This window comes from Lycorma delicatula, chromosome 5, assembly GCF_047948215.1.
Source record: "Lycorma delicatula isolate Av1 chromosome 5, ASM4794821v1, whole genome shotgun sequence".
In the NCBI taxonomy this organism is placed as follows: domain Eukaryota; kingdom Metazoa; phylum Arthropoda; class Insecta; order Hemiptera; family Fulgoridae; genus Lycorma; species Lycorma delicatula.
The window spans coordinates 99,211,360-99,235,084 of NC_134459.1; the positions used below are offsets into that span (position 1 = coordinate 99,211,360).

General features: G+C 29.3%; 1 protein-coding gene across 3 annotated transcripts in view; it reads left to right on the plus strand.

Moving 5' to 3' along the window:
* LOC142325243 (E3 ubiquitin-protein ligase KCMF1-like) overlaps positions 1-23,725 on the plus strand; it is a 61,648-nt gene that overhangs the window by 23,372 nt on the left and 14,551 nt on the right. Inside the window, exons 3-6 of one of the 3 annotated variants that reach the window (XM_075366736.1) lie at positions 1,779-1,918; positions 6,068-6,171; positions 8,435-8,533; positions 13,633-13,807. In XM_075366736.1, coding sequence (XP_075222851.1) covers positions 1,779-1,918; positions 6,068-6,171; positions 8,435-8,533; positions 13,633-13,807 — 518 coding nt within the window. Of the gene's footprint in view, positions 1-1,778; positions 1,919-6,067; positions 6,185-8,434; positions 8,534-13,632; positions 13,808-23,725 lie in introns of all 3 variants that reach the window. The other 2 variants (XM_075366734.1, XM_075366735.1) reach the window with 2 other exon arrangements.

Genomic DNA, 23,725 nt, shown 5'->3' on the forward strand with positions numbered 1-23,725 from the left:
GTTGAATTAAAATGGAATATCTCTTAATTAGTGTGTGGTTTTATGATCAAGAAATTTCATTCTGTGCCTAAACAAATGAATAAAATTATAAAAAGAGAGGAGGACACATTTAGTACTAAAATTGTATTGTATTTTTATTTTACTCAATTAAGACAATTAAAAACACACCTGTTAAAATACAAATTCTTTAAATTAATTTTTCTATTACCAATATAGTTTATGCAATATATTAACGCGTTTTTTTTATACTAAATGTAATTTTAAATCTGCGATTCTCCAAATTTTTCTTACTGATAAAACATTTTGAAAAAATATTTTGTTAGTATATTCCCTTATCTGAATTGTAAAAAAAAAATACATTGACTGCCAACTTGAATTTGTAAAAGCCAATAGAGAAGTGGATTTTTTGTGTTTTTTTTTATTTCATTATGTTCCAGTAAACTGTTTTTTTTTCATAAATAAAGTATACTTAATGTTAATTATAACAAAATTATAAATGTATTCACGTTTTTACGTGGCCCATCTCATGTAATTTTATGTGTGGTGAATTAGAGTACCTGCAGTGTTCAGTATCCAATGTTTTACAATCAGATTCAACATTTTGGTTGAATTAATTTTAATTTACTTACCTGATATTTTTTGTGAAAGTAATTTACTGTTGTTATTTTGGGTGGGTATCATTCTGACAGGTTGAATGTGCCCCCCACTAAATGTCAGTTCTGAAAAGAAATTGCCTCATCTTTAAAAAAAAGTACATATTATATAATTTGGTTTTAATTGAGCAATCTTTACATTACTTATTTAGCAGCTTTCATTTTTGTGTAGAAATTTTTGCTGTTTTCACTTAAAATACAATACAAAGAATTACATTAAAAAAGTTGTGTTTTATTAAATGTTAATAATAATTTTACACAGTGAACATAGTGAAAGGAACTGTTTGGAATCTTTATGAGGATAGATTCAAATGTGAGACTTAAACTGCCCTTAAACTGAGACAGCATTAACAGTGATCAATCAAAAATTTTATTGAATAGTTTGTTGGGGTTTGGACTGAAGTTTTCCCTCTGTATAAAATAATAATTATCATGCCTTTATGCATAAAACCAACAAGTTTTTCAGCCCAATCCCCATCATCTGTGTATGTGTGTGTGTGTTCAATAAGAACCTATAAGTTAGCTCAGAAAAAATTCAAATAAAAAAAAAATTAAGTTATTTGTATATTTATTTAGTATATACTCATTTCTTACGACATCAGTATTCTACTGATTGTCTGCATTAGTATTAATGAATAAACCACCTAAAAATATTGTTGAATCATAAAAAATGATGAAATGTATTTATAATGTATGAAAGAAATCAAAAGTGGACTTGTAGAAACTAGAACAACTTTACTGATAAATTATTGCTAATAATAAATGTAGATTTAAGAATTTAAAAGAAATCATTAACTAGATTTGAGAACCAATCAAATGACTGATGATTGAATAAATATTTCTTTAGTGTATTGCATCAAATAATCTGATAAATTGACAGTACTGAATATTAATTTATTTTCTTTGTTATATAGAATTTTTAATAATTTTCTGTTTTGTTAATACATTAATAAAAAACTAGAGAAACTTCATGAACATAAAATGCATCATCAGGTACCATACTAGAAATACTGTACCGTACTAATAAACCATATAAATTTTTCTTTTCATGAATTATTTTCTAGTTCTTTATTAGAATTATTGATTTTGTACTTTGTTATTTATTACCTTCTGAATTTGTTACAGACCTTTATTATGGAGGGGAAGCTTTAACAATAGAACAGCCTCAATCTTTTACTTGCCCATACTGTGGTAAAATGGGCTTTACAGAGACTGCACTTCAAGAACATGTTACATCTGATCATTCAGATACATCTTTTGAAGTTGTAAGTAGTCATTTTATATTTTTTTGTTTGTTGTAGTTAGTTTTTAATATTCAGAATTACAGATAGCAGTAATTAGGGTTCAGCCATCCTGTTTACTGTTATCTAAAATCCACCTGCATGCAGGTGATCGATCATCTTCACTGTAATTATTCTCTCACAAAAATTGCTTCTGCTATTATATTATATTATATAGTTTTATCATTAAAAAAAAGTTGGATTTTTATATCGGTTTAAATGTATTATGAAATATGATTTTGTCAATCTATAAAGAAATAAATGTGTCATAATACGAGGTGCTACCCAAAAATTCAGGGAATTTTACCATAAAAATAAAAGCTTACCATAACTTATAATTTCCATGTCTCCTTCAAAGTAATCCCCTTGGGCATTGATACAGTGATCCCAGCATTTTTCCCATGCATCCCTGGAAGTCTGCAGGTGTAAGTGTTCGAAGTATGTTCTGCATTTCTTCCTGAATCTCCTCTATTGTGTTAAAATGACGGCCTTTCAATTGAAATTTTATTTTCGGAAAGAGAAAAAAGTCACACGGGGCAAGATCAGGCGAATAGGGTGGGTGGGGAATCATTACCGTATTTTTGGAAGCCAAGAAATTCCGAACGCCTAGCGATGTGTGCATGGGCGCGTTGTCATGGTGCAGAACTTCCATGTAACTGCTTCAAAACTTCACAATAGAAAATTCCATTGACAGTTTGACCAAGAGGAACAAATTCCTTTTGGATAATGCCTCTGATATCGAAAAAAAAAACAATCATCATGGACTTCACGTTGCTGCGAACTTGGCGTGCTTTTTTTGGCCATGGTGAACTTGGTGACTTCCACTGCAATGACTGCTGCTTAGTTTCAGGGTCATACCCATACACCCATGTCTCATTACTGGTTATATTGTTGGAGATGAAGTTAGGGTCATCTCTTGCTGAATTTTTCAATTCACTACAGACAGCTACACGATTTTGTTTCTGGTCGCTGTTCAACAGTCTCGGTATGAATTTTGCAGCAATGCATCTCGTGTTCAAATTGTCCAACAAGATGCATTGCACGGACCCATATGACATTTGTACAATTGCACAAACATCATGGATTGTTTGTCTACGATCTGCAACAATAGCCTCACACTGTCACAATTTTTTCTGGTGTTGCGCTTGTTGATGGTCTTCCTGAACGCTCATCGTCATCGACTGTCGTCCATCCATCTGTGAATCGTTTGTACCACAAAAAAGTTTTACTTTTACTCATAGCATTGTCACCAAATGCTTCCACAAGCATGCGATGGGTTTCTGCACCAGTTTTTTTTAAGCATGAAGCAAAATTTGATGCAGGTTCTTTTCTCTTTAAAATCTGCCATTTAGAACTTCGCCGAAGCAGTAAAACACAACGTTACACAACCGCACGAAAGTCAACAATGCAGCCTCTCCCCGTCACAGCTGCTGGAACACTGATTCACAAAGAGTACTGTTAGCCACATCTAGCGGCAGCAGGTCGTACCAGCAATGGTTTACGCCTGAAATTCAAATTCCCCAAACTTTTGAGTAGCACCTCGTATAATAAAGTAATACCTTTATGTTGCCTCCTTTCAGCTGAATACATATCTTTTTATTTAAATTGAGATTTTTTTAATATTTCAGTTAGTTAATTTAAAAAAATTATTTAACATAAATTATTGTGACATTCTCATACTGTTCTGGCTTTACTGAGATCTAGTGATTTTTCATTCACTGCAGATGGCAGCAACAGTGTATAATGAATGATCTCCTTCTACAAAGTGAACTTTTTTCCATTTTATTATTATTATTATTCCAGTAAAAACTGCCTGAAATGGAATTTTTTCTCTGGTCTTTTAAAGTTTTGTACCTCAGTATATATAAAATGACCTGTCTAAGGCGGAACCTCTCCAACGTGGAAATGGACTACATAAACAGGCTGTTTTCAAGAATTGCTCTGTAAAATGGAAATTTTTATCAAAACATAACTATGTACTGTATTTGCACAAGCGAAATCCTGTTCTTTCCTTATCATTTTATATCGTACAATACTGGCATGTACGATACAAACCCAATCTTTGTCCTTGATATATCACTGATGACTCACACCCGATACTAAAGTGTACATTACATGCTGATTTGTGGTAGATTAGTTTTATCGGGTTCTTTTCATTAGTCCCAACATCCTTTCTGATTTTGTGAAAAGTACCTACCCATGCTCAGTTGTTTATCTAAGTCATTACAATTCTGCACATGCACGCAATATGTATAACTGTAGCCACTAGGCTCTACAATAGTTGAAGTTTGTTATTTTGTTCATAAACAATATCAATTCTTTCTTTTAAAAAATTACTGTTCCGAGTTTTGTATCTACTTGTGTTTTTTTGCATCTAGTGTTTATTATTTATTTTAGTTTATTTCAGTATGTTAAAAACTAAAACTATGTTTAAGTGAAAAAGTAAAGTACTTGAAGCTCATGAAAAAGAAAAATTATTAGTGAAGTAACTGGTCAATAAATTTAAATGTGGTAAAACACAAATTTATTGCATCATAAAACATAATGATAAATTTATAAATACTTAAATGCTGGGAAGTTCTGGACTAGTAAAGAGAAAGAAAATTACGGAAAATGAAGAAATAAACAGTGCAGTATGGGAATGGTTTGTATGTTCAAGAGCTAAAGGAATTGCGATTTCTGGACCAATCATTCCAACTGAAGCTCTTGAATTAGCCAAAAATTAGGAAACATGAATTTAAAACTTCTAATGGCTTTGTTATGTTGAGATTTAAAGCTTTCAAATTTCAGATGTAAATATGCAAACTGTTGACAATTGGAAGCAAAAAATTGCTACGGTTATTCAAGGATATAATGATAAAGACATTTTTAATGGAGATGAAACCGGGTTGTTCTTCAGGATGATTCCAATGAAAACAGTCAGTGGCTGAATGTGGTGACAAATGCTTTAGAGAGAAAATGTCTAAAGAACACTCAACAGTTTTCATTTGTGGAAACATGGCTGGGGAAATAGAGAAATTATTTTCCGATAACAATAGTTAATGGAAAATCAACGAAAACCTCATTGTTCTATAAATTTAAATAGGAATTCACTTCCAATGGTTTGAAGTCCAATAAAAAAATCCTGGATGACTAGCGCTATAATTATTTGTCAAGTCATGTTAGACATTTTTTGCATAGGATAGTTATTTTAGGTGGGTTTTTTTTTTTTTGTGTACGTGTTATTTTAAGCATTTAGGTGTACTATGTTTTTTTTTATTAACTTATTATGTAATCAACAATATTTATTGGCTTATAAAGTACCCTATTTCACTTTCATAATAATGACTGTTTATTAATTCATTGTTCTATCAAGAAAATAATTGAATAAATTACACATTGTTAAAAAATCACTAAATTTCTGAACCTATGTACTGAATCTTGATCAATAAAAACATGTTTTTTTTTTCAAATTTTCCAGCTGTATAATACAGTTTTTACAGAATTGTTATTTTTATTCTTTATTTTATTCATTTTGGGTGTGTATCTTTTACTTTATAGTGTATTCAGAATTTAGTTTTTTAAATTTATGTTTATAAATTTTAAAACATTCTCAATAATTTTTAACTAATGTACACACATCCATGTTATAATTATGTTGTAATGTTAAGATTAGTTACTGCTAATAGAGAATGTATCTTCAGTTACGAAGGTAATTTGAAAATACATTCAGAATTTTTATTATTATTAAGATTTTAATAATTTTAATACTATAACACAATTTAACAAAAGTTAAATCTTATGTTAATTTTATTCATTTGGTACTTGAAAATATTGTTTCAAGTGGCTTTTCAACCTACAGAATTGTGACTTATAATCAAGTTCCCTTTTATTATGAACATAAAAGATACATGTAATAAAACTTAAAAGATTAAACATTCATAACTTTGATATGTAATAAGTTATAGAACAATTTTTACATTATTGATCAGTGATTTTATTGTGATCAGATGATATCTTCACTTAAACAAATTGCTTTTCCTTTAGCTGCTGAAAACTGAGAGTCAGCTTCCCTAAAGAAACCTATTGTCCATTCTTAGATCTGTATGCTCATTTTTTTGTAACCAATCATTGGTTTTGTTTAATATATTACAGGTTTGCCCTGTTTGTGCTGCGCTGCCTGGTGGTGATCCCAATTTAGTTACTGATGATTTTGCTGGTCATTTAACGCTGGAACATCGTAGTGGACCAAGGGATCTCATATCCTTTCTGATATCCTTGCAATGCAATGCTTACATGAATGCTTAATTATTTTTCACTGTGCACTCTATTCTTTACATTTCGATTCTCTATGTGTGTGTGTGTGTGTTTTGGATTGAGAGATCATGTGTATATAAATATATCTACACTTATAAATATTCACCTGCTTGGACAAAATATATAAAAACATATCGTGTTTTTACAAAATACAAAATATATCAGCACATATGTTCTAATGCTATAGCCTCTTGGTATTTTAATTCTGAAAGGTTTATTCAAAGGTTAATTTTAAATATAATTTGTATTAAGTTTTTGGCATGTGTTTTAATTCCTTATAGTGATATTATTAGTAATTTTGATTAATATAATTTTTTACTGAATTTTGTTAGCTCATCTGGTTGTATCTAATTGGTGAGGTAGCTGTCGGAAAGATAGGTTTAGAAGAAATGATGCTATAATGTTTTGTTTTTTTCTCAAAAGCCTCAGGGTAATATATCTACAATTTACAGTTTTTATCTCTCCAAAGCCCAAAACCCTGTTATAAGTCTGATAGTATTAAATTCTATAATAAAAAATGCAAAGTCTTATTTTCCTTATTCTGCTTTAAAGATTTGTTCATTGATTAAATCATATATCTTATAGTCTGCTTAAATATTTAATAAGTAATGAAAAATAAATCTGTTTTCTGTTGTAGTTTATGATCATGTGGTATATATTATACTTCATCCACTTGATCTGCTTAAGTTATTTCATTCATATTTTATAATAGATGTATATATCTTTTTTACATTAAAAGTTATTCTTAATAAAGGTTTTAAAGCAATAAAACTAGCATTATTGTTTGTTGCAAACTTGAAAATGTAAGTTTTATGTTATTTCATGACTCTTGTATTCATTTTTTTGTGTTTATTATTAAATTTTGTTCTTGTTATTCATTCGGGTAAATATTTTAATTATCAGTCTTAATTTAATTTTGCATTTTTGTTTGAGTATTTATCTAATCCCAGTATTCGTTTTATTTGTATAGTTTCTGTCAATAAAATAAAACATATAAAATTGTTGAAACTACATCTAGTGTATATTAATTTAATTATTTCTAAATCAGCAGCTGTGTGTAATTATATAGTTCTAATTCCCCGTTTGGTTGTTTTCAGTATATTGTTTGTACTCTTAGTTTTATTTTAATAACATTGAATTAAAATTTGGATAAATACAATGACAGACTAATTTATTATTCTAATAACCATGTTTTAAATTTGCATAGAATGAATATTTAGTTGTGACATTGAAATTTCTTTTTGTGTTAACATGAGAATATATGGAAATATTTGTCACTTTTAAAGGGTTTTAACATTTTATTTGTATTATAAGAATAACTTTTAAGACTAAGAAGTTATTAATGATATATTGAGGATTTTTTTTTTTTTTTTTTTTTTTTTTTTTTAATTTGAATTACTGTTCATTTTGAAGTGTTTATCCTTATTCTGCCACTGTACTTTGTTGTTATATCTGCTATGGTTATTTTAAAAACTAAAATTAAAGAAAATGTAAAATTATTAATATTATTATTAATATCAATATTTTAATTATTGTGGATTACAAATTAAAATTTCTGCTTATAATATCTTATGTTTGAATCCCTGTTAGGGTTGCCATATTTCACGTGCTACAAAAAATTACAAGTTTAGGTAATTGTAATTAGAATATACCTGCAGTTTAATAAATTGATTAATAAAGGATTAATTTGAATAGAAGTCGTAATAGAAATTTGCTATTAAAAATAATGTTAAATAGATCAGGTTTTTTTTGTCTCTGACCATTTTCTGTTGAGATCATTTTTCCAAGTGTTACCAATAATAAAGTTACACTGTATATGAAAAACTACACATAGTATTATTTCAAATGAATGATCTTTAGTAACTGGTTTATTAAATGTTGGTTGTCTTTAATCTGTATTTTAAATCTTTTATTATTAAAATTCTGCTGTAATGATTACAGTTATTAATACCTGTAATGCTTCATTACATTTATTGCATTGTAAAGTCATCAGTTTGTTAGGGATTGCGGTTTATCATCTTGCCCACTTACCCTAGAATTGATTTTTTCTTTCTTGTACTAATTAAGAAACTTGTGATTTTAATTTTGTTATAAATTGACTTGTGCTTATTGAAGAATGTTATTTAATTAGGATAGTTAATGATTTATATATAATTATTATTGTATATAGTAAATTTTTTGTGGTTTTATTCCTTAATGTTTACACGATGAACCAACGGGGTCTAGGCATGGTGTACGTAGAATACCACATCCAACAAGAGGTGTTGGAGGATCTAGAGGACGTCGTTCTAATATGCACTTCAGGTAATTTTATGCATGAATTTGTTTATTGTATTTTTCCTATTGTAATTATACATTGTGTTATTATGAGCTGTCTTATAATGCAATATTATATAACTATCAATCAACAATCATGATTACTTGTGGGTCTGATTTTGGCTTCAAGGTTTACAGCTATTGCTTAATAATTTTTTAACAGTTTTGCTGTAACTATTTGAATACAGAGGACAGATCTAGTTATATTTCAGCAGCCATGTTCAATTCCTACCTGAAAAATTTTCAGCTAATAAATGATTAATTTCACTTAGACCAGACAAAATTGTTAATAAGAATATAAGGGTTGATTGACATGATTGATAGCTAAGATCTCCATTCCTGTAAAAGAAACAAGTGGAGGAAATAAAACTGAGCTCAAAATGAAGTAAATTTATTTTATTTCAAACATATATGTTACTTTTCAACAGAGTCTCCAAACTGCTTGTGCTGTGACTTGGAACAATCATGAACAACAGTCATGGCTTATTAGTGTCTGTCTTGCTGCTGTAATGCAGTCTGGAATTATCTTGATGAAACCCAAGTATATTTTGTAGATTTACTCCATGTTTCCTGAATGCTCATAGGTTTCAGTGTCTCACTAAATTAATTGCTGCTTCTTTCACCAGATGTACAGTGTGAATATCACCTTTTGCACCTCACAAAAGCATCATCATGACTTTTTGTGTTCAGGGATCTGATTTGAATTTTCTTAAATCATAATCACTGTAATGCTGTTCCACTGACTGCTATTCGTTTTCAGGATTGTAATGATTAACCCAAAATTCATTTCTACCAATGAGTGATATTGTTCATGAGACAATCATCTTTAGAATATGTGCTTGATAAATATATTTTTCCTGTTACATCATGATCAGCAATTGTCACAGGTCCAATCTGGAACAGATTCTTCTTCTAGTCAACATCTGGAACTCTTTATTGACTGATTGTTCAGATAATTTATCATCAAACATCTTCATCTCATCCCTACTGCAGAGTTTTGCATGTTGATGCCACAGCCAAATGTTTTTCTTTATATAAAAATTGCAGATACCTGTATGCAGCTTCAAATATTAAAAATTCTATTGCTAGTTATTACTTGACGACCAACACAAGTTCAGCTCATGGAAATGATTATTGTATATCACTTCTCAGGAAGCTGAAAACTTTTGAATTTAGGATAGAGTAAGGTTACTGAACACATATTTGAGAGCATTGATAATTTACAAACATATCTATCCATTGACTACGCATAGACATTTATGTTCAGATTATCAGAGATGAGCATCAGATACCAATAATACATGCAGAATTATGTTAAGTTGTTTCTAAGTGTACAACATACGTAAGGAAATACAGCTCTTGGACTTGATTGAAATAATTTCAGTATATAATTAGATTCTTTAATTGAGCTATTTAAGACTCAAGTCACATTAAAGAGGAAAAGAGTTTGATTTGATGCGACTTAATTATTTTACAGGGTAATCAGATTCCACGGAAAATATAGTATTGATAGTTTAGGAAAAACTAACAGAAAACATATCCTCACATCATTCTACTGCGTATTGATAAACTAGAATTTTTGCTTGTACAACTTAATGGTGTTTGATCCTCATTGATGCTGTTGTTAGACATTATATAAATGTGTGGTATATTAATAAATAGTAAGATATACCAAGCTTAGAAATGTCGGTTGGTGGCTGATTCCGTTCCCCCTCAGAAACAATAACTGGTATGATGTAGTGATGCATTTATCTCATGAAAATATTTTATCAAAATAACATTTGTTACAACGAAATTATTGTAAAATTATTTATATTTTAGCGTAGGCACTGTTTTGAAATCTCTTATTTGAAAGCAAAACATTTAGGAAGAAAATAATTTTTATTTCACATCTTAACATATGTGAGTAATCATTACTGTGTTATAATATTAAAATATTTGTACCATGATATTGAAACTAAAATTGATGCTGCATATTAGTATTGGAATTGTTTTGAGTATTCATGTGAGATTAGATGAATTAAAAGTAAAAATTAGTCCTTGTATTTCAGTCCATTTACATGTTTAATAATCTTTATAATCTATTATGATAGTTACTAAATTACTTTCAGCTTAAGTTGAGTAAATTTTGAATAGTTTATGTTGATCATTTTTAAAGAATTTCACTTGCTAATGTTATGTACAAGATTCGGCTGATAAATTTTGCACACTAGTGTGCTATACGGAAACAAAAGGTACTTATTGAGTTAGATGTGGCAGCACATGATAGCTAAAATCTCCCTCTACAAACTGTGATAATGCGTTGAAGTCTGTTTACCAGTTTGCTTTCAGTAGCAGTTAAAATGAAGTCGTTTACAGTCAATATGTCAACACAGTTATAACAGTGCACAGTGATTGAATTTTTAACAATAGAAGATGTGAATCCTATGAATATTAGTACTGTGAATAGGTGGGCGTTGAAATTTTGCTAATTTGAAGTTTGTAAAGCAACAATGGAGGATGCACCTCACACTGGATGACCAGTTTCTGTGGTTGACAAGAAACATCGAAAGGAGTTGGACAATTTACTTCAAAGTGACCAGTGAATCGCCCAGCAGTGCATCGTTGTTCAGTTAGGCATATCTAAAGAACGAGTAGGCCATATTATCAATCAATTAGGTTACTGTAAAATCTGTGCACGATGGATACTGCACAAACTGACACAAATACAAGCAGTGTCGTGTCGAATGTTGCGAAGAACTTTTACAGCGCTGTCGTGCGGAAGGAAACAACTTCCTTTTCAATATTATGATCGGGGATTAGAGATGGGTACATCATTACGAATCACCAAAACCCAAAAAATTGAAAACTCAAGCCTTGGTGAAGAAACTTCTTTTAACAGTATTTTGGGACGCCAAACACATTTGTGACTGAATACGTGGAACATGGAATGACTATGAACTCCGAACAGTACATTGAGACGTTAAGACATCTCAGACAACGGGTATGTCGCATTTGACCACCATGCCCATAATCTTGCAACATGACAATGCATGACCTCAAATTTTGCTTGCCACTATAGAGGCTCTCTGCAAGCTGAAGTTTAAGCCTATTCATCCACCATACTTGGCTGGATTTGGCTCCATGCGACTTCCACTTCTTCCCTCATCTCAAGAGGGATCTCAAAAGTAATCATTACACCACCAATGTTGTGGTGAAGGAAACTGTAGCCATTTGGATCTGAGAAAGACCGCCAGAATTTTTCAATGACGGAATGCAAAAACTTGTCACATATTGGGAAAAGTGTATCTGTATGAAGAGGGACTATATTGAAAATCAAATACTGCATTTTGTAGTTAAGGTATTGTACTTTTATTACATTCCAATATTTATTTTCATTCCTATGCTACACATAAATATGCAAACTTTATCAGCCAAGCCTCATAATATAAGAAATATTCATAATGGTTACACATTACAATACATGTGTGATCTTGTACCATTAACTTGTGAAGTTATAAATTAGATTAGTAGTTTATATGTAATTCTTCCCCTTTCAGTGATGATAGCTGTATAGAAAAGACAATGTATTAATTCTAAAAACTATTTTCATCACAGAATGTTTTTTTATTTTTGTTAATGACCAAATGACCATTTGTAAAGCAAGAAAAAGATTTGTTTGATAAAATCGTTAACCTGTAACTGTAGATAAGATCATTTTAAATTTAAAAATAATTATATTAAATTTTAACTCACATAATAAGGAGTGATATTTTGATTCCCAGAATACACCTGTAAAAAAACATTCAGAAACCATACATTAGTGGCTACTATCAACTTCAAATTATTCCAGTTATGTAATTACACACTGGTTTGAATAATTGTATTCTCATTTCCAGAAACAGGCCAGAACACATTGAGAACCTTTATCACATTATGCGTAGATGTATGCAATGTTGGAAAAGGTTTATCATTTTAGCAATCATTAATTTTTGAAATGGCCAGAAGTCATATTTTCTTCACTTGTAATTACTTTCTGAACCATTTATTTGCAGAAAGATTAGTTGTAACTTGAACCCATGACTGGTTTTCTTAATTCATCAAGAACAGTTGCATATTCTTTTGCATCCCAGTTCTTTATTTAAAATCAGCCCTACTGTTTCTCAATTAATTAGCTATTCCACATTCAAAACAAGACCATCATACTGGATGAGATCTTGCACTTTGGTTGCAATTTTGTTTGTATCTTCCATTTTTGGGGTGATTGCATACATCTTATCCATCATTGAACCTCTTATGCCATTGACATTCGACCATTTTTAAAACATCCACACTTTATGCCATTTTCCATAACTCTCCATTGTTTAAGTAGCAGTTTGTTAATTTTCCAAATTTTTTGCTAACTTACTGTTCCAATTATTTATCAGCCATTTTCACACAAAAGTTGCATTACTATTGTTTTTCACCATAGCCAGCTAATAAATGGCTCTTTAGTTGAAGGTTTGCATGTACATAAGTACTTGTAGAAACACAATTACATGTTTCCAACCAGTTACCAAATTGGTAATACTACACACAATTTCTCCAGCAATTGTAGATGCCATAATTCATTTTACATTCATTGTAAGAGTTATTCAGTATAATAGTAGTGTTCAGAAGTACTTCATCGGTGGCATCCTGAATGAGGCTGAGAGATGCCTTTCGTCGAGGTTTTGAAGGTGACCATTGGTAAAGCTCATACGGACTAGGTACGGAGTGAGTGGCGTGGTGACCGCAACTGTCACATGGTGGCATCCTGATTCCCATACAGGATCAGGATGTTGAGGAATACTGTTGGATGTTACATTGTGGTAGTAGGTACAAACATCAGATGACTCCCAATATTTGTGTAACAATTTAACTACATAATGCAACTACAGGATGCACAATTAAACTGTAACATTATGTTTTTAAAAATTTTTTATTTATCTTTGTTAGTATGATTGTATTTTTAATCTTTGAAAAGCTTATTTTTTTATTAAAGTTTTTTGTTATCTCTTAGCTTAATGAAGTTAGATTATTTATTTGTATTCAGAAGGATTGAAGTTTGATATTTTTTATGATTCTAGTTCTTCAGGGGGTTTGTCATCTTTATCACCATCATCGCGAGATACTGTAGATCCTATAGCTGAATTACTTTCACAATTATCAGGTGTGAGACGGACAGCTGCTAGCCAGGGTTCAACACCATCACAACTGCAACAACTTCAGATGCAGCTTCAGTTGGAGCGGCAGCAGGTGAGGGTACGCATCGTTTCAGTTTATGTAATTTCTTATGCTTATTAGCTATAAGTTTTTTAACATTTTTACTGTTAAAACTGTATTAGTTGTTTTTTTTATAATTATATTATAGAGCTTTAAAATGGATTACTGTAAAATTAATCCTCATATACTATTCTTACACACTTTTTCCTTTGACAGAATGAAATTATAAATGGATTCAATTATTTCTACAAATTAAAATGAATGTAAATTAGACATTGATAATTAACTGGTTGACTGCATTGACACAATTTTTTTAATTTTTTAGATTAGGAAATCGTATTTTTATTCAAAGAAATATTTCATTTTCAGTTAGTAGAAATACGTTTGCCCTTTAATCTGATAGATTGATCTTGGTGATTTATTAGAATTTCCATTGTCAAAATGTCTATGATTAAGATTTTTTAAATTAATTCCTATTCATGTGCATGAATTAGCAGCACATGGCAAGCAGGGATAATTGTGAACTTATTTTTTCTGAATTTTAGTTTACTTTATAAGGAGCAAAACTAATTTCAGGAGAAGTAATTTTGTACTGTAACCCATTTAAATCATAAAACTTGTTCTTGATTTGTGTTTATATAATCTGAAATGAATTTATAATTTCCTTTTATCTCTTCAATAGAGAGGTTAAATTCATTATATTCTGATGAAGTATCATCACATGTATTTTTATACATGATTTTTATACAAAGCAGTTTACAATTCACAGCATGAAGCATCAACAGAGACAGACTGTTCATTTTTCGGTGGCAATGAGTCATCTTTACTCTATGTGGGTACAAATGCTAATAGACAGTTGCTATATTTAACCTGAGAAAAAGTGTTACAGAGGTTATATCATTAACAAAACTTGATTTTCTGGATGATTCTTCATCAGAACTGCTGCTGTAAGGAACCAACAACATTTATGTAGTGCTTGTAATTTCTTTGGTTTTATTACGTTTTTTTTTTTTTTTTTTTTTTTTAAGTTTAATGGTCAGTATGTTGATCAATTATTTGAATTTTCAGAAAGTTATATAATATAAAACAGAGCAATTTAATATATAATCTCAGTCACTAAGTGGTACAAATCACCTAATTTCTGTTTGTGAAAACCTCTGTAAATCGTTGCTAGATGATATACACTAGTCTCTCACCTGTTTTTGTAGTTTCTTGAATTTTCCTGGTATTTCCTTCATGCATATCTATTTTTGCAAAATACTAATTATACATACCAATTCATGCAAAATCTATATTTATTTACATATGAATTTAATGGTAAATTCATTTTCGTATCAACTGAATGTTGTGTTCACGTCAGATAAGTTTTTGAAGTATTTTTTCACATGCATTTTTAAAAATAAATCCCCGTAGTTATTAAATAGTAATAAGCGTTTTAGTAAGCGTAATAAGTGAGAGTAAAAGGGCACATCATCAAGCAGTGGTAAGAATGTGAAGCATAAATATCAGAAATATGATGACAGCTATTTGTATTTTGGTTGTTTCATCAGCAGAAGGTAGTGGCAAAGAAAAGCCAAAATGTTCTTTGTATGAAACGTTTGACACCAGAGTGCATGGTACCAAGTAATTCGATATGCTATTCAGAAACCAATCATCACACCGAAGTTACTAGATCTGGTGACTACTTTAACAGGAAGCTAAAAAAAGTTAAATCAACAAAAGGGTGTGTTTATGAGCAGGCATCAATATCAATGTTTTGCCAACTTCTTACAAAGTAGCACATAAAATTGCAAAATGTCAGAATCTCCATACAATCACAAATGAACTCATTCTACCAACTGTAGACCAACAGTTCTATCAACTGCTATAGATATGGTTAACAATATGATCGGTGAGTTTGCTGGAAAGCTACTTTCAAAAGTACCTTTGTCCCATAACATCAACAGCTGCAGATTGTAGCCATACCTCAATAATCAATTAATTGGAAAATCTAAAAGGAAGGAATTAGATTATACCTGGAAGAGGTCACAGAAATAGTAATTGCGCTTATTTGATTTTCAGTGTTCAGTTTATAGTGGTATAGTTTATAGACAGTGTTAAGTTTATAACATGTAGAAGACATCTGTTCTGTGAAAGAAAAGTCATTAGCCTTTACTAGTACAAAGGCTTAAGATTTGTTTAAGACTCTTGATAGTTTTATATCGAAAAACAGTTTTTAGTGGACTAAGTGTGTTGGTATCTGTACTGATAGGTCCATCTTTATGGAGGATTTAGGCTTTTATTCAAAGCAAAGCCCTTGAAGCACTGTGTTATTCACAGGGAAGCACTCGCACCAAAATATGTGGATCCTACATTGAACCAGGTCTTAGAATATGTAATGAACGTAGTAAACTTAAAAAAAAAAACAGCCATTGAAGGCAAGACTAAAACTATCCAAGGATATGGAATCTAAGCATGTATTTATTGTACTGCAGCACCACTTTATAGTGCTCTGCTTTCTAGTGGTAATGTGTATTGTCTCATACATTTGAACTGCGATAAGAATTATATTTATGTTTTTCTTAAAGAGGAAGAACACAAGCATACTGAACATTTTGTGAATTAATATTTTTTTATAATATTAGCATACTTCTGTGAAATTTTTTTCTGAATGTTCTGAATCTCTCCCTGCACTTTTTTAAGTCGAGAGAGAAAATTTTAGCTTTTATGAAAAAATAAAGCTAAGGAAAAGAAAAATGAATGAATACAGAAGTAAAGAATGGTCCCTTTGTTGCAACAATCTTTGACCTCCAATGGATTGATTTCTTTCAAGATATGGAATCCATTTTTGAAGAACATTTATCACAACTTATCAAATGCTTTGTGAAATATTTTCAAAATGATATCAATAAATAAATTTGTATGGACTGAAGATCGATTTAATGTCATTGCTCCATCTAAATTTACTGTTCACCAGTAAATTTAGATAGAGAAGAGAAATCTAATATGAGTTGTCTTGCTGATTAACTGAATCTTGGATTAGTAAAAGATGAATATCCATGTTTTAAGTGTTAATACTCAGAGCATTTTAATTCCATTTGCAACTTATTTATGCAGAGCTGGATTTTTGGCACTTGCTGTAATAAAATGTAAGTATCATGTGAAAATCAATCTGGAGAAGGAATGGCTGAGTTCAGTTTAATTCCACAATTTGAGAAAATGTTTTGTGATCAGTAATCCTGTCCATTCTATTAATATAATTATTTGAATTTATTCATATTTTTTTTATGATCTAAAATGTGTTTTTATTTATTTTTATCTCCTTTGAAAAAAAGTATTGGCTATTTTGTAAATAGTACTTGTTACAATTTGATGTATAGCACCTTGAGAAAATCTGGATAAACCAAGTCACAGAGAATCAAAAAAGTTTCCAAAATTACTGTTATAATATACTGGAGTTAACCTGTAATAATGTGCAACTGTTCTAAAACTATCTTTGGTGAATTAAGCTTTATGGTTAAGTTTACCTATCTATGATTGTCTTAACCTTTTAGATGTAGTTATAATGGTATTAGGCTTCTTTTAGCTTACTTATTCATTTTTATTTTCTTTTGAAGTCTTCTTTTGGCATAGATTTGTTATAATAAATTATAGCAATTCTTAAGTCTAGAAATGAATCCTGGTGAAAATGGTAACCTTCCCCAACTGATGTATAGTTCTTTCTCATCATCCACTCATTTTCTTATTCTTAATCCCTTCTTCCTCATTATTGGTTCTGTAGATGTAGATTGACCATTCTAGATCCCCAATTTTGATAAAGCAAATACATTCTTCTTATCTTATGAGAGGCTTGATTTAGTCTGGCTCAAGAACTCATATTTATTGTTTGATGACTGCGCAGTTAGTGTAATGGCTGAAGTGCAATCTTTTTTCGTAAACATTAGCCAGGCCATCTAATTACATTTTCATATATGTGTTGCTTTTTTTTTACACCAAATCCAAAAGAAACTACTATTGAAAAATTAATATAACTATATTGTCTTATACTGCCTTTTATTTGTTCATGTACTGTAATTTAAAGAAAATAAAATTGTCAAAAACCTAATTATAATTATCATCTTTTATTACTTTAAGTTGAAAAATAAGAAAATTAAATTATGAAACTAATAATAATAAAGTAATTCACTTATTATCTTAAAAATTGTTTAAATCTAAACTTCGTTAAAACATGGACATAATTAACAGCTACCAAATCATATGGTAAAATCGAAGGCCAGTTTTAAATATATTCTGTATTATAATAAATAGAAGTTATACTTGCTGCTTAATAGTTATCCTTAAATATAAAAGTATTTTATTCAATGAAAGATTTATACATCTTTCATTAAGATTTTTGCTGCCCACTGTTCATTAGACCTTAAAAATGAAATTTCATATTTGAGACCCTATGAATGGATAGTGTAGCCAAATGACAGCAGTCAACCAGTTAATACACTGTAAAGTGGTTTTCTGTTTTCTGTAATCTTATTTGAATATTCTTCTCTGTTTTGTTATTTCAGGTAGAAATATTTCTGTCACTGCATCTTAATGCTGATCTTCTGTCTATTTTGTACTTGCAAGCATCACTGCATTAAATTATGTTTATTTAATTTCTTCTACTTTTTCCTTTTTAACTTTTTTATTAAAACATTTGATGTGTCATATCAGTGTTAAAAAGTATTTAAATTTATCTGGTTTGTCTTAAAACTAATGGTCTGTAAGTGGTGTTTGATTTCTTAGGGTTTTTTTTATTTTGTGGAAAGAGTGGTGTTTGATACATATATTTTATGTTTTATGTTGATTCAAATAGTACTAATTTTGGGATTATATTTTGTGTATTATATTTAATCTAATAACTACGTGCATGTTTTCTTTTATTTATGCATGCATTAAATTTTTTTTTTTAATCATATTATTTTTACTTGAGAATTTACGATTAAACAATACAAAATTGTACAGGTAAATTGTTAAATTTTTTTATAAAAAAAATCATGCTTTAGCTACACATACTTGAGAAAATAATGTGTAATGCGCAAAGGTTGTAACCAGGAAGAAGTCCTGTAATTGTGACTGTTTTTTTTTAACTTTTTCCTCTAATAAACTGTTTATTATTTAAAGCTTGATGATCATCTTAATTATACTGTGATAAGGATTTTTAAGCACATGAACATTATTTAAAATTCATTTCATTATCATAAGTTACTGTATATTATGAGAAAATGCAAAAAGCTGGGCTCCTTTTAACAGATTTTTTTATAAATACTATTTTTCACAGTCTGCGTACTAAATTATAAAACCTAAAAGTATAAATTTATCATATTAAACACATTCTGCTTTGTTAATTTCATTAAAAAACTCTCTCTAGATTGCTTATCATTATTTTAATATATTAATTTAGTTTACCATTGTTCCCTTAAATAACAATGAATATCACATATTTGTTGGAAAGAAACTTTCATTAAAAATTCAGAAAAATGAATGATACAGGACAAGTAGTTAGTTATAAATAATATTTCCATTAATATATTTTTTTAAAGTTGCCTCCACAGGCAAGTAAATCATGAAAAAAGTTCCAATAAGTGGGAAAGAAGAGCCCACATTTGAAAATTTATAATTACTCACGAAAGAAAGTTTTTTCTTTTAATTTTGGTCTTAATTTATATCCTTAAAAATTTTTGCATCATTGAATTAATCCTATACAGTATTTTCATACAGAATGAAATCAAGTTGTTTAAAAATTGAAAACAAAACCCTTATGAAAGTTATAGCAATTTTTTATGGCTTTAATTTTATCTAATTATCTAAATTTGTAAAAAACAAAACATGTGTTTTGAAAATTTTGAAAGTGCTCTCAAGATGTCAGAAATTTTTATTTTTAACTGATTGATACTTATATGTGTATTAAATATATATTCAGTATGTTTCAATGGCCATTATCTTTGTCATTACTATATATTGGTTTCAGGCATAAATCCATTAAAAGGTGTTACATAAATTTGAATAAAATATCATTTGTATAATTTAATAGTACAGAAATATTCCATTAGAAAAAATTACTGAGGTTTTGTGTTTGAGTGTGAAAATGTATTGTAATCAAGAAAGTACATAAATATGCATGGTGTATAAAATTATGCACTAAAATTTTTTGTATTGTCCTTCTGCTCCAGTAGTTTTATTTATTAAAAAAAAATACAAGTTGTATATGTGCAAGGTATGTTCAATAATTAATAAGACAAATTGATAAAAAAAGTATTTATTCAATTACAATGAAACTTGCACTACTTTTCAACATAGTCTCCAGCAACATTTATACACACATCCCACCATTCTGTAAGCTTTCTGATTTCTACAGCAAGACTTGGAAGTCTTTACCTTGCTTTTTGGAACATTCATGTACTGCATTTTTCATCACTTTGTTGTCGTTGAACTTCTTGCTACGTAAAAAGTCTTTGTGCAAGCGGAACAGGAAAATCTGACAGGGTGAGGTCTGGACTGTAGTAGGATATGACAATACCTCCCTACCCATCTTGGAGTAGGCAGTTTTCTACTCCTCAGAAAACAGGAGCATTTCTCTTGTTCTCTGAGCAATGTGGGGGAGCATTGTCATGCATGAGAATCACACATTTTGAGGGAGCGCCCTGACATTTTTGCTTAATCATGGGTCTTTTTTTTATAGAGTGTGAATCCAGATGTTTCCACTTAACACTTTGCTGTTTAGATTCAGGCTCAAAGAGGTATATCCATGATTCTTACATAGAAAGTCATTGCCTTCCACTTAAAATTATTCTTTGAGCTCAGAACAAATGTGAATCCAGGTGTCGTTATGGGCTTGAGAACTGTCTTGGAACCCATTTCGAACATGTTTGTGATAATTCAGCATTCATGAAGGATTGAATGTGTGGTTCTAACAATAATATTACACAAACTAGCAATTTGGGAAATTTTGACTTGCCTGTTTTTGTGAATAAGATCATTTGTGTGACTTTGCGGTGCGGTAATCGAAACTTCAACTGGTCTTTCAGAGCAATGGAGATAGTCACACTTGTTTTGCCCGAATTAAACTGCTCCATCCACTTATTAACATTACTGTGGTTTAAACACTTTTTAAACTGTTTCAACATTTTTGAGTAAATTTCTGCTGGTTTCACACCTTCTGATAACAAAAATCTTCATCACTGAATGTTGCTCTTCCGGTGTACCACACATTTCAGGCAGAATTGACATTCTGAAATCAACAAAAGAGGATATATTTAGATTAATTATTATCAAACAGTTGATTAAATATGTTGCCAACTTGACCCTCTAAATATTTCATTGTCATTGTCATTGAGTGAACAGTTTTTCTCTTCATCAGTTTGTCTCTTTAGTTATTGAACATCTCTTGTACAAATATATAATTTAAAATGCCTTTACAATGATACATTATTCCTAATCAAACATAAGGACTGTTAAAATATACTATTGTTTTTATTAGTGCTTCAGTAAATAATAATCCAGGAAACTATGACTGAATTTGTGTGTTATTGAAAAATTCTTTTATTGCCTACCAATGAAGAATAATTTTTTTGAAAAAAAACTAGTGTTTTTTTAATTAAATGTAATTTCTTCAGTAGAAATAGTGAAATTTTTACTGATGCGAATAATTTAGATATTTTATGCAAAAAACATTTAGTACTTTTGAATATCTTAAAGTACCACTGTACAAAAACTTAATTTTGCAAGATGTTTTTGGTTATCTTGGCAAATGTTTCTAAATAATGGTTATTTCACTTATGAATGGTTATGTTTTAATAATTGAATGTTAATTTTCATAAACTGAAAACGATATGTAGTAAAAAGGAAAATAATAATAGTTATCACTATTATGATAATCAATGTGTGTCCCAAATTAGAATAATTTCTGTTTGTATTCAGTTTTGATTACATTTAGGGATGTCCTGAAAATAATAGTTTGAAGTAATTTGTATATATTTCCCAATAATACTTTTTCCAATTAAAAAAAAAATTAGGATAAAAATAAAAGTGATATTCTAAGATAGAAAATATAATCCTTGGTTTACTTTATCTTCTTGCAAAGTTTTCGAAGTATGCATTTAGGATCAATATTACATGAAGTAAAAATAATATTTTACAGTTTATAAACAGCAACTCTTGTTATATATAGTAAATGTTATTATATTTACTTGTTATTATTTAATAATGTTATTATTTAAATAACTTGTTTGTTTAATTTGTTACTCAGTTACAGTTACTACACATTATAAGTTATTGTAAACCAATATATTTAGATATGATAAATTTATCAATTTTTGAATTACTACAGTTACACATTTTGTGAACAAAAAATCATTTAATTATATTGATATATGAAAAAGGAATTGTCCTCTAAGCTATTGAATAAAAGAATAAAGGTTAGAGATGATTGGCCCCATATGCTAAGAAGAAACTCTAGTGTTACATCAATATGTGCATGCTTCTGTCACCATTGACCCACTGGATTACTGATTTTCTGTTACTCTTATATTATCGCTGATCTATTAGAAGAGCATTTTGATGTGTGGCTATTTCCTAAAATTGTGGAACAATAACATGATAATTTAATTTCTTTCTAATATTTATGTTATTGTTCCACAATTTTCCCTGGAGATTTTGAATATAACAATAATTTGTGTTTTTTTTATTTCATGCTTTATCACATAATCCTGAGGTGAAAAGAATTTTTTATGATTTTTCTTTATTTCACAAATGCCAAATGGTCTTGTGAATAATTTATTTTCTTCCTTTAGATAGTATAATATATTCTGTAGAGCATGTTTTCCATTAATAATGTGATTACATCTTTCGTAATTTACTTACTTTTAGGGAATATTAATTGGTTACATAAAAACTAGGAATTTGCCTTTGTTTTATTTATAAAATCAGCAACCATTAACTGCTTGTTAAAAAAAGAGTTGTATGGTGGTTTTTTTTATAAACTAATATCTTAATTATTTTGTTATAATTTTTGTTACACTAAAATTAAAACTTTAATTTCATCTCGCAATGTTCAGTCTTATGTTGTAAATGTAAAAATAATGTTTAAAGTTAACATTTAAATTTTGTGCTTTTCTTTTCTTTCAAATACACATTTCCAGCTCAGAATTTGTTTTATTAATTATACAAATTAATTTTACAATTAATCCTTGCTGCTGAAATTTTTGAACTTTAGTATATTGCTGTAATAAAAAGTCTTAAGCAAAAAAGTCATCCCTTAATTTATTTAAAGGAAATAAAAATACCTCTCCACTACGGTAGATCTTTAGTTTAGTAGCCATTTGCTACAGCTATTGGACAGTTGACGTATAGTGGTGGCCATGTTCTCCTGTCATTCAGCTAGTTTTGGGTTTAATTTATATTCAGTTCATGTATCATTTATTCTTTTTCCTTTAAAAATAAATAAGAAAATCATCACTTCTGTCTTCCATGACGGAGTTACATCATCATTTTTCACATTTTATAAAAATCAAAATCTCCCCATCACTATCATTAAACATGTGACTGTAATTGAATGTTGGCGTAAATTTGTTAAACGCTTTAAAAAAAAAAAATTATTAATGAATTAAGTTTTAATTGTATTATTTTAACTTTATTTTTTTAATTAAAATTTATCACGTGGTAAAATTAATAAAGTAAGATTAATTCAGAGTATTAAAGCTTCTTTCAAGGTGGTTTTATATTAAAAGAAATCAATTATTTGATTGTCAGATAAATGTATATAATCTACAAAAAGTTGCCCACATTTGATTATATTATCATAAAAGACTTTTTATAATTGCTTCATTAGTTGGTTTGTTCAACAAAATTTTTAATTTGGTTCCTGTGTTTTTCAGCATTCTTTGTGAATGATGTTTTCCCCTTTTTCATTTTTTTAATAGAAATTCCCCATATCAAGCTTCTTTA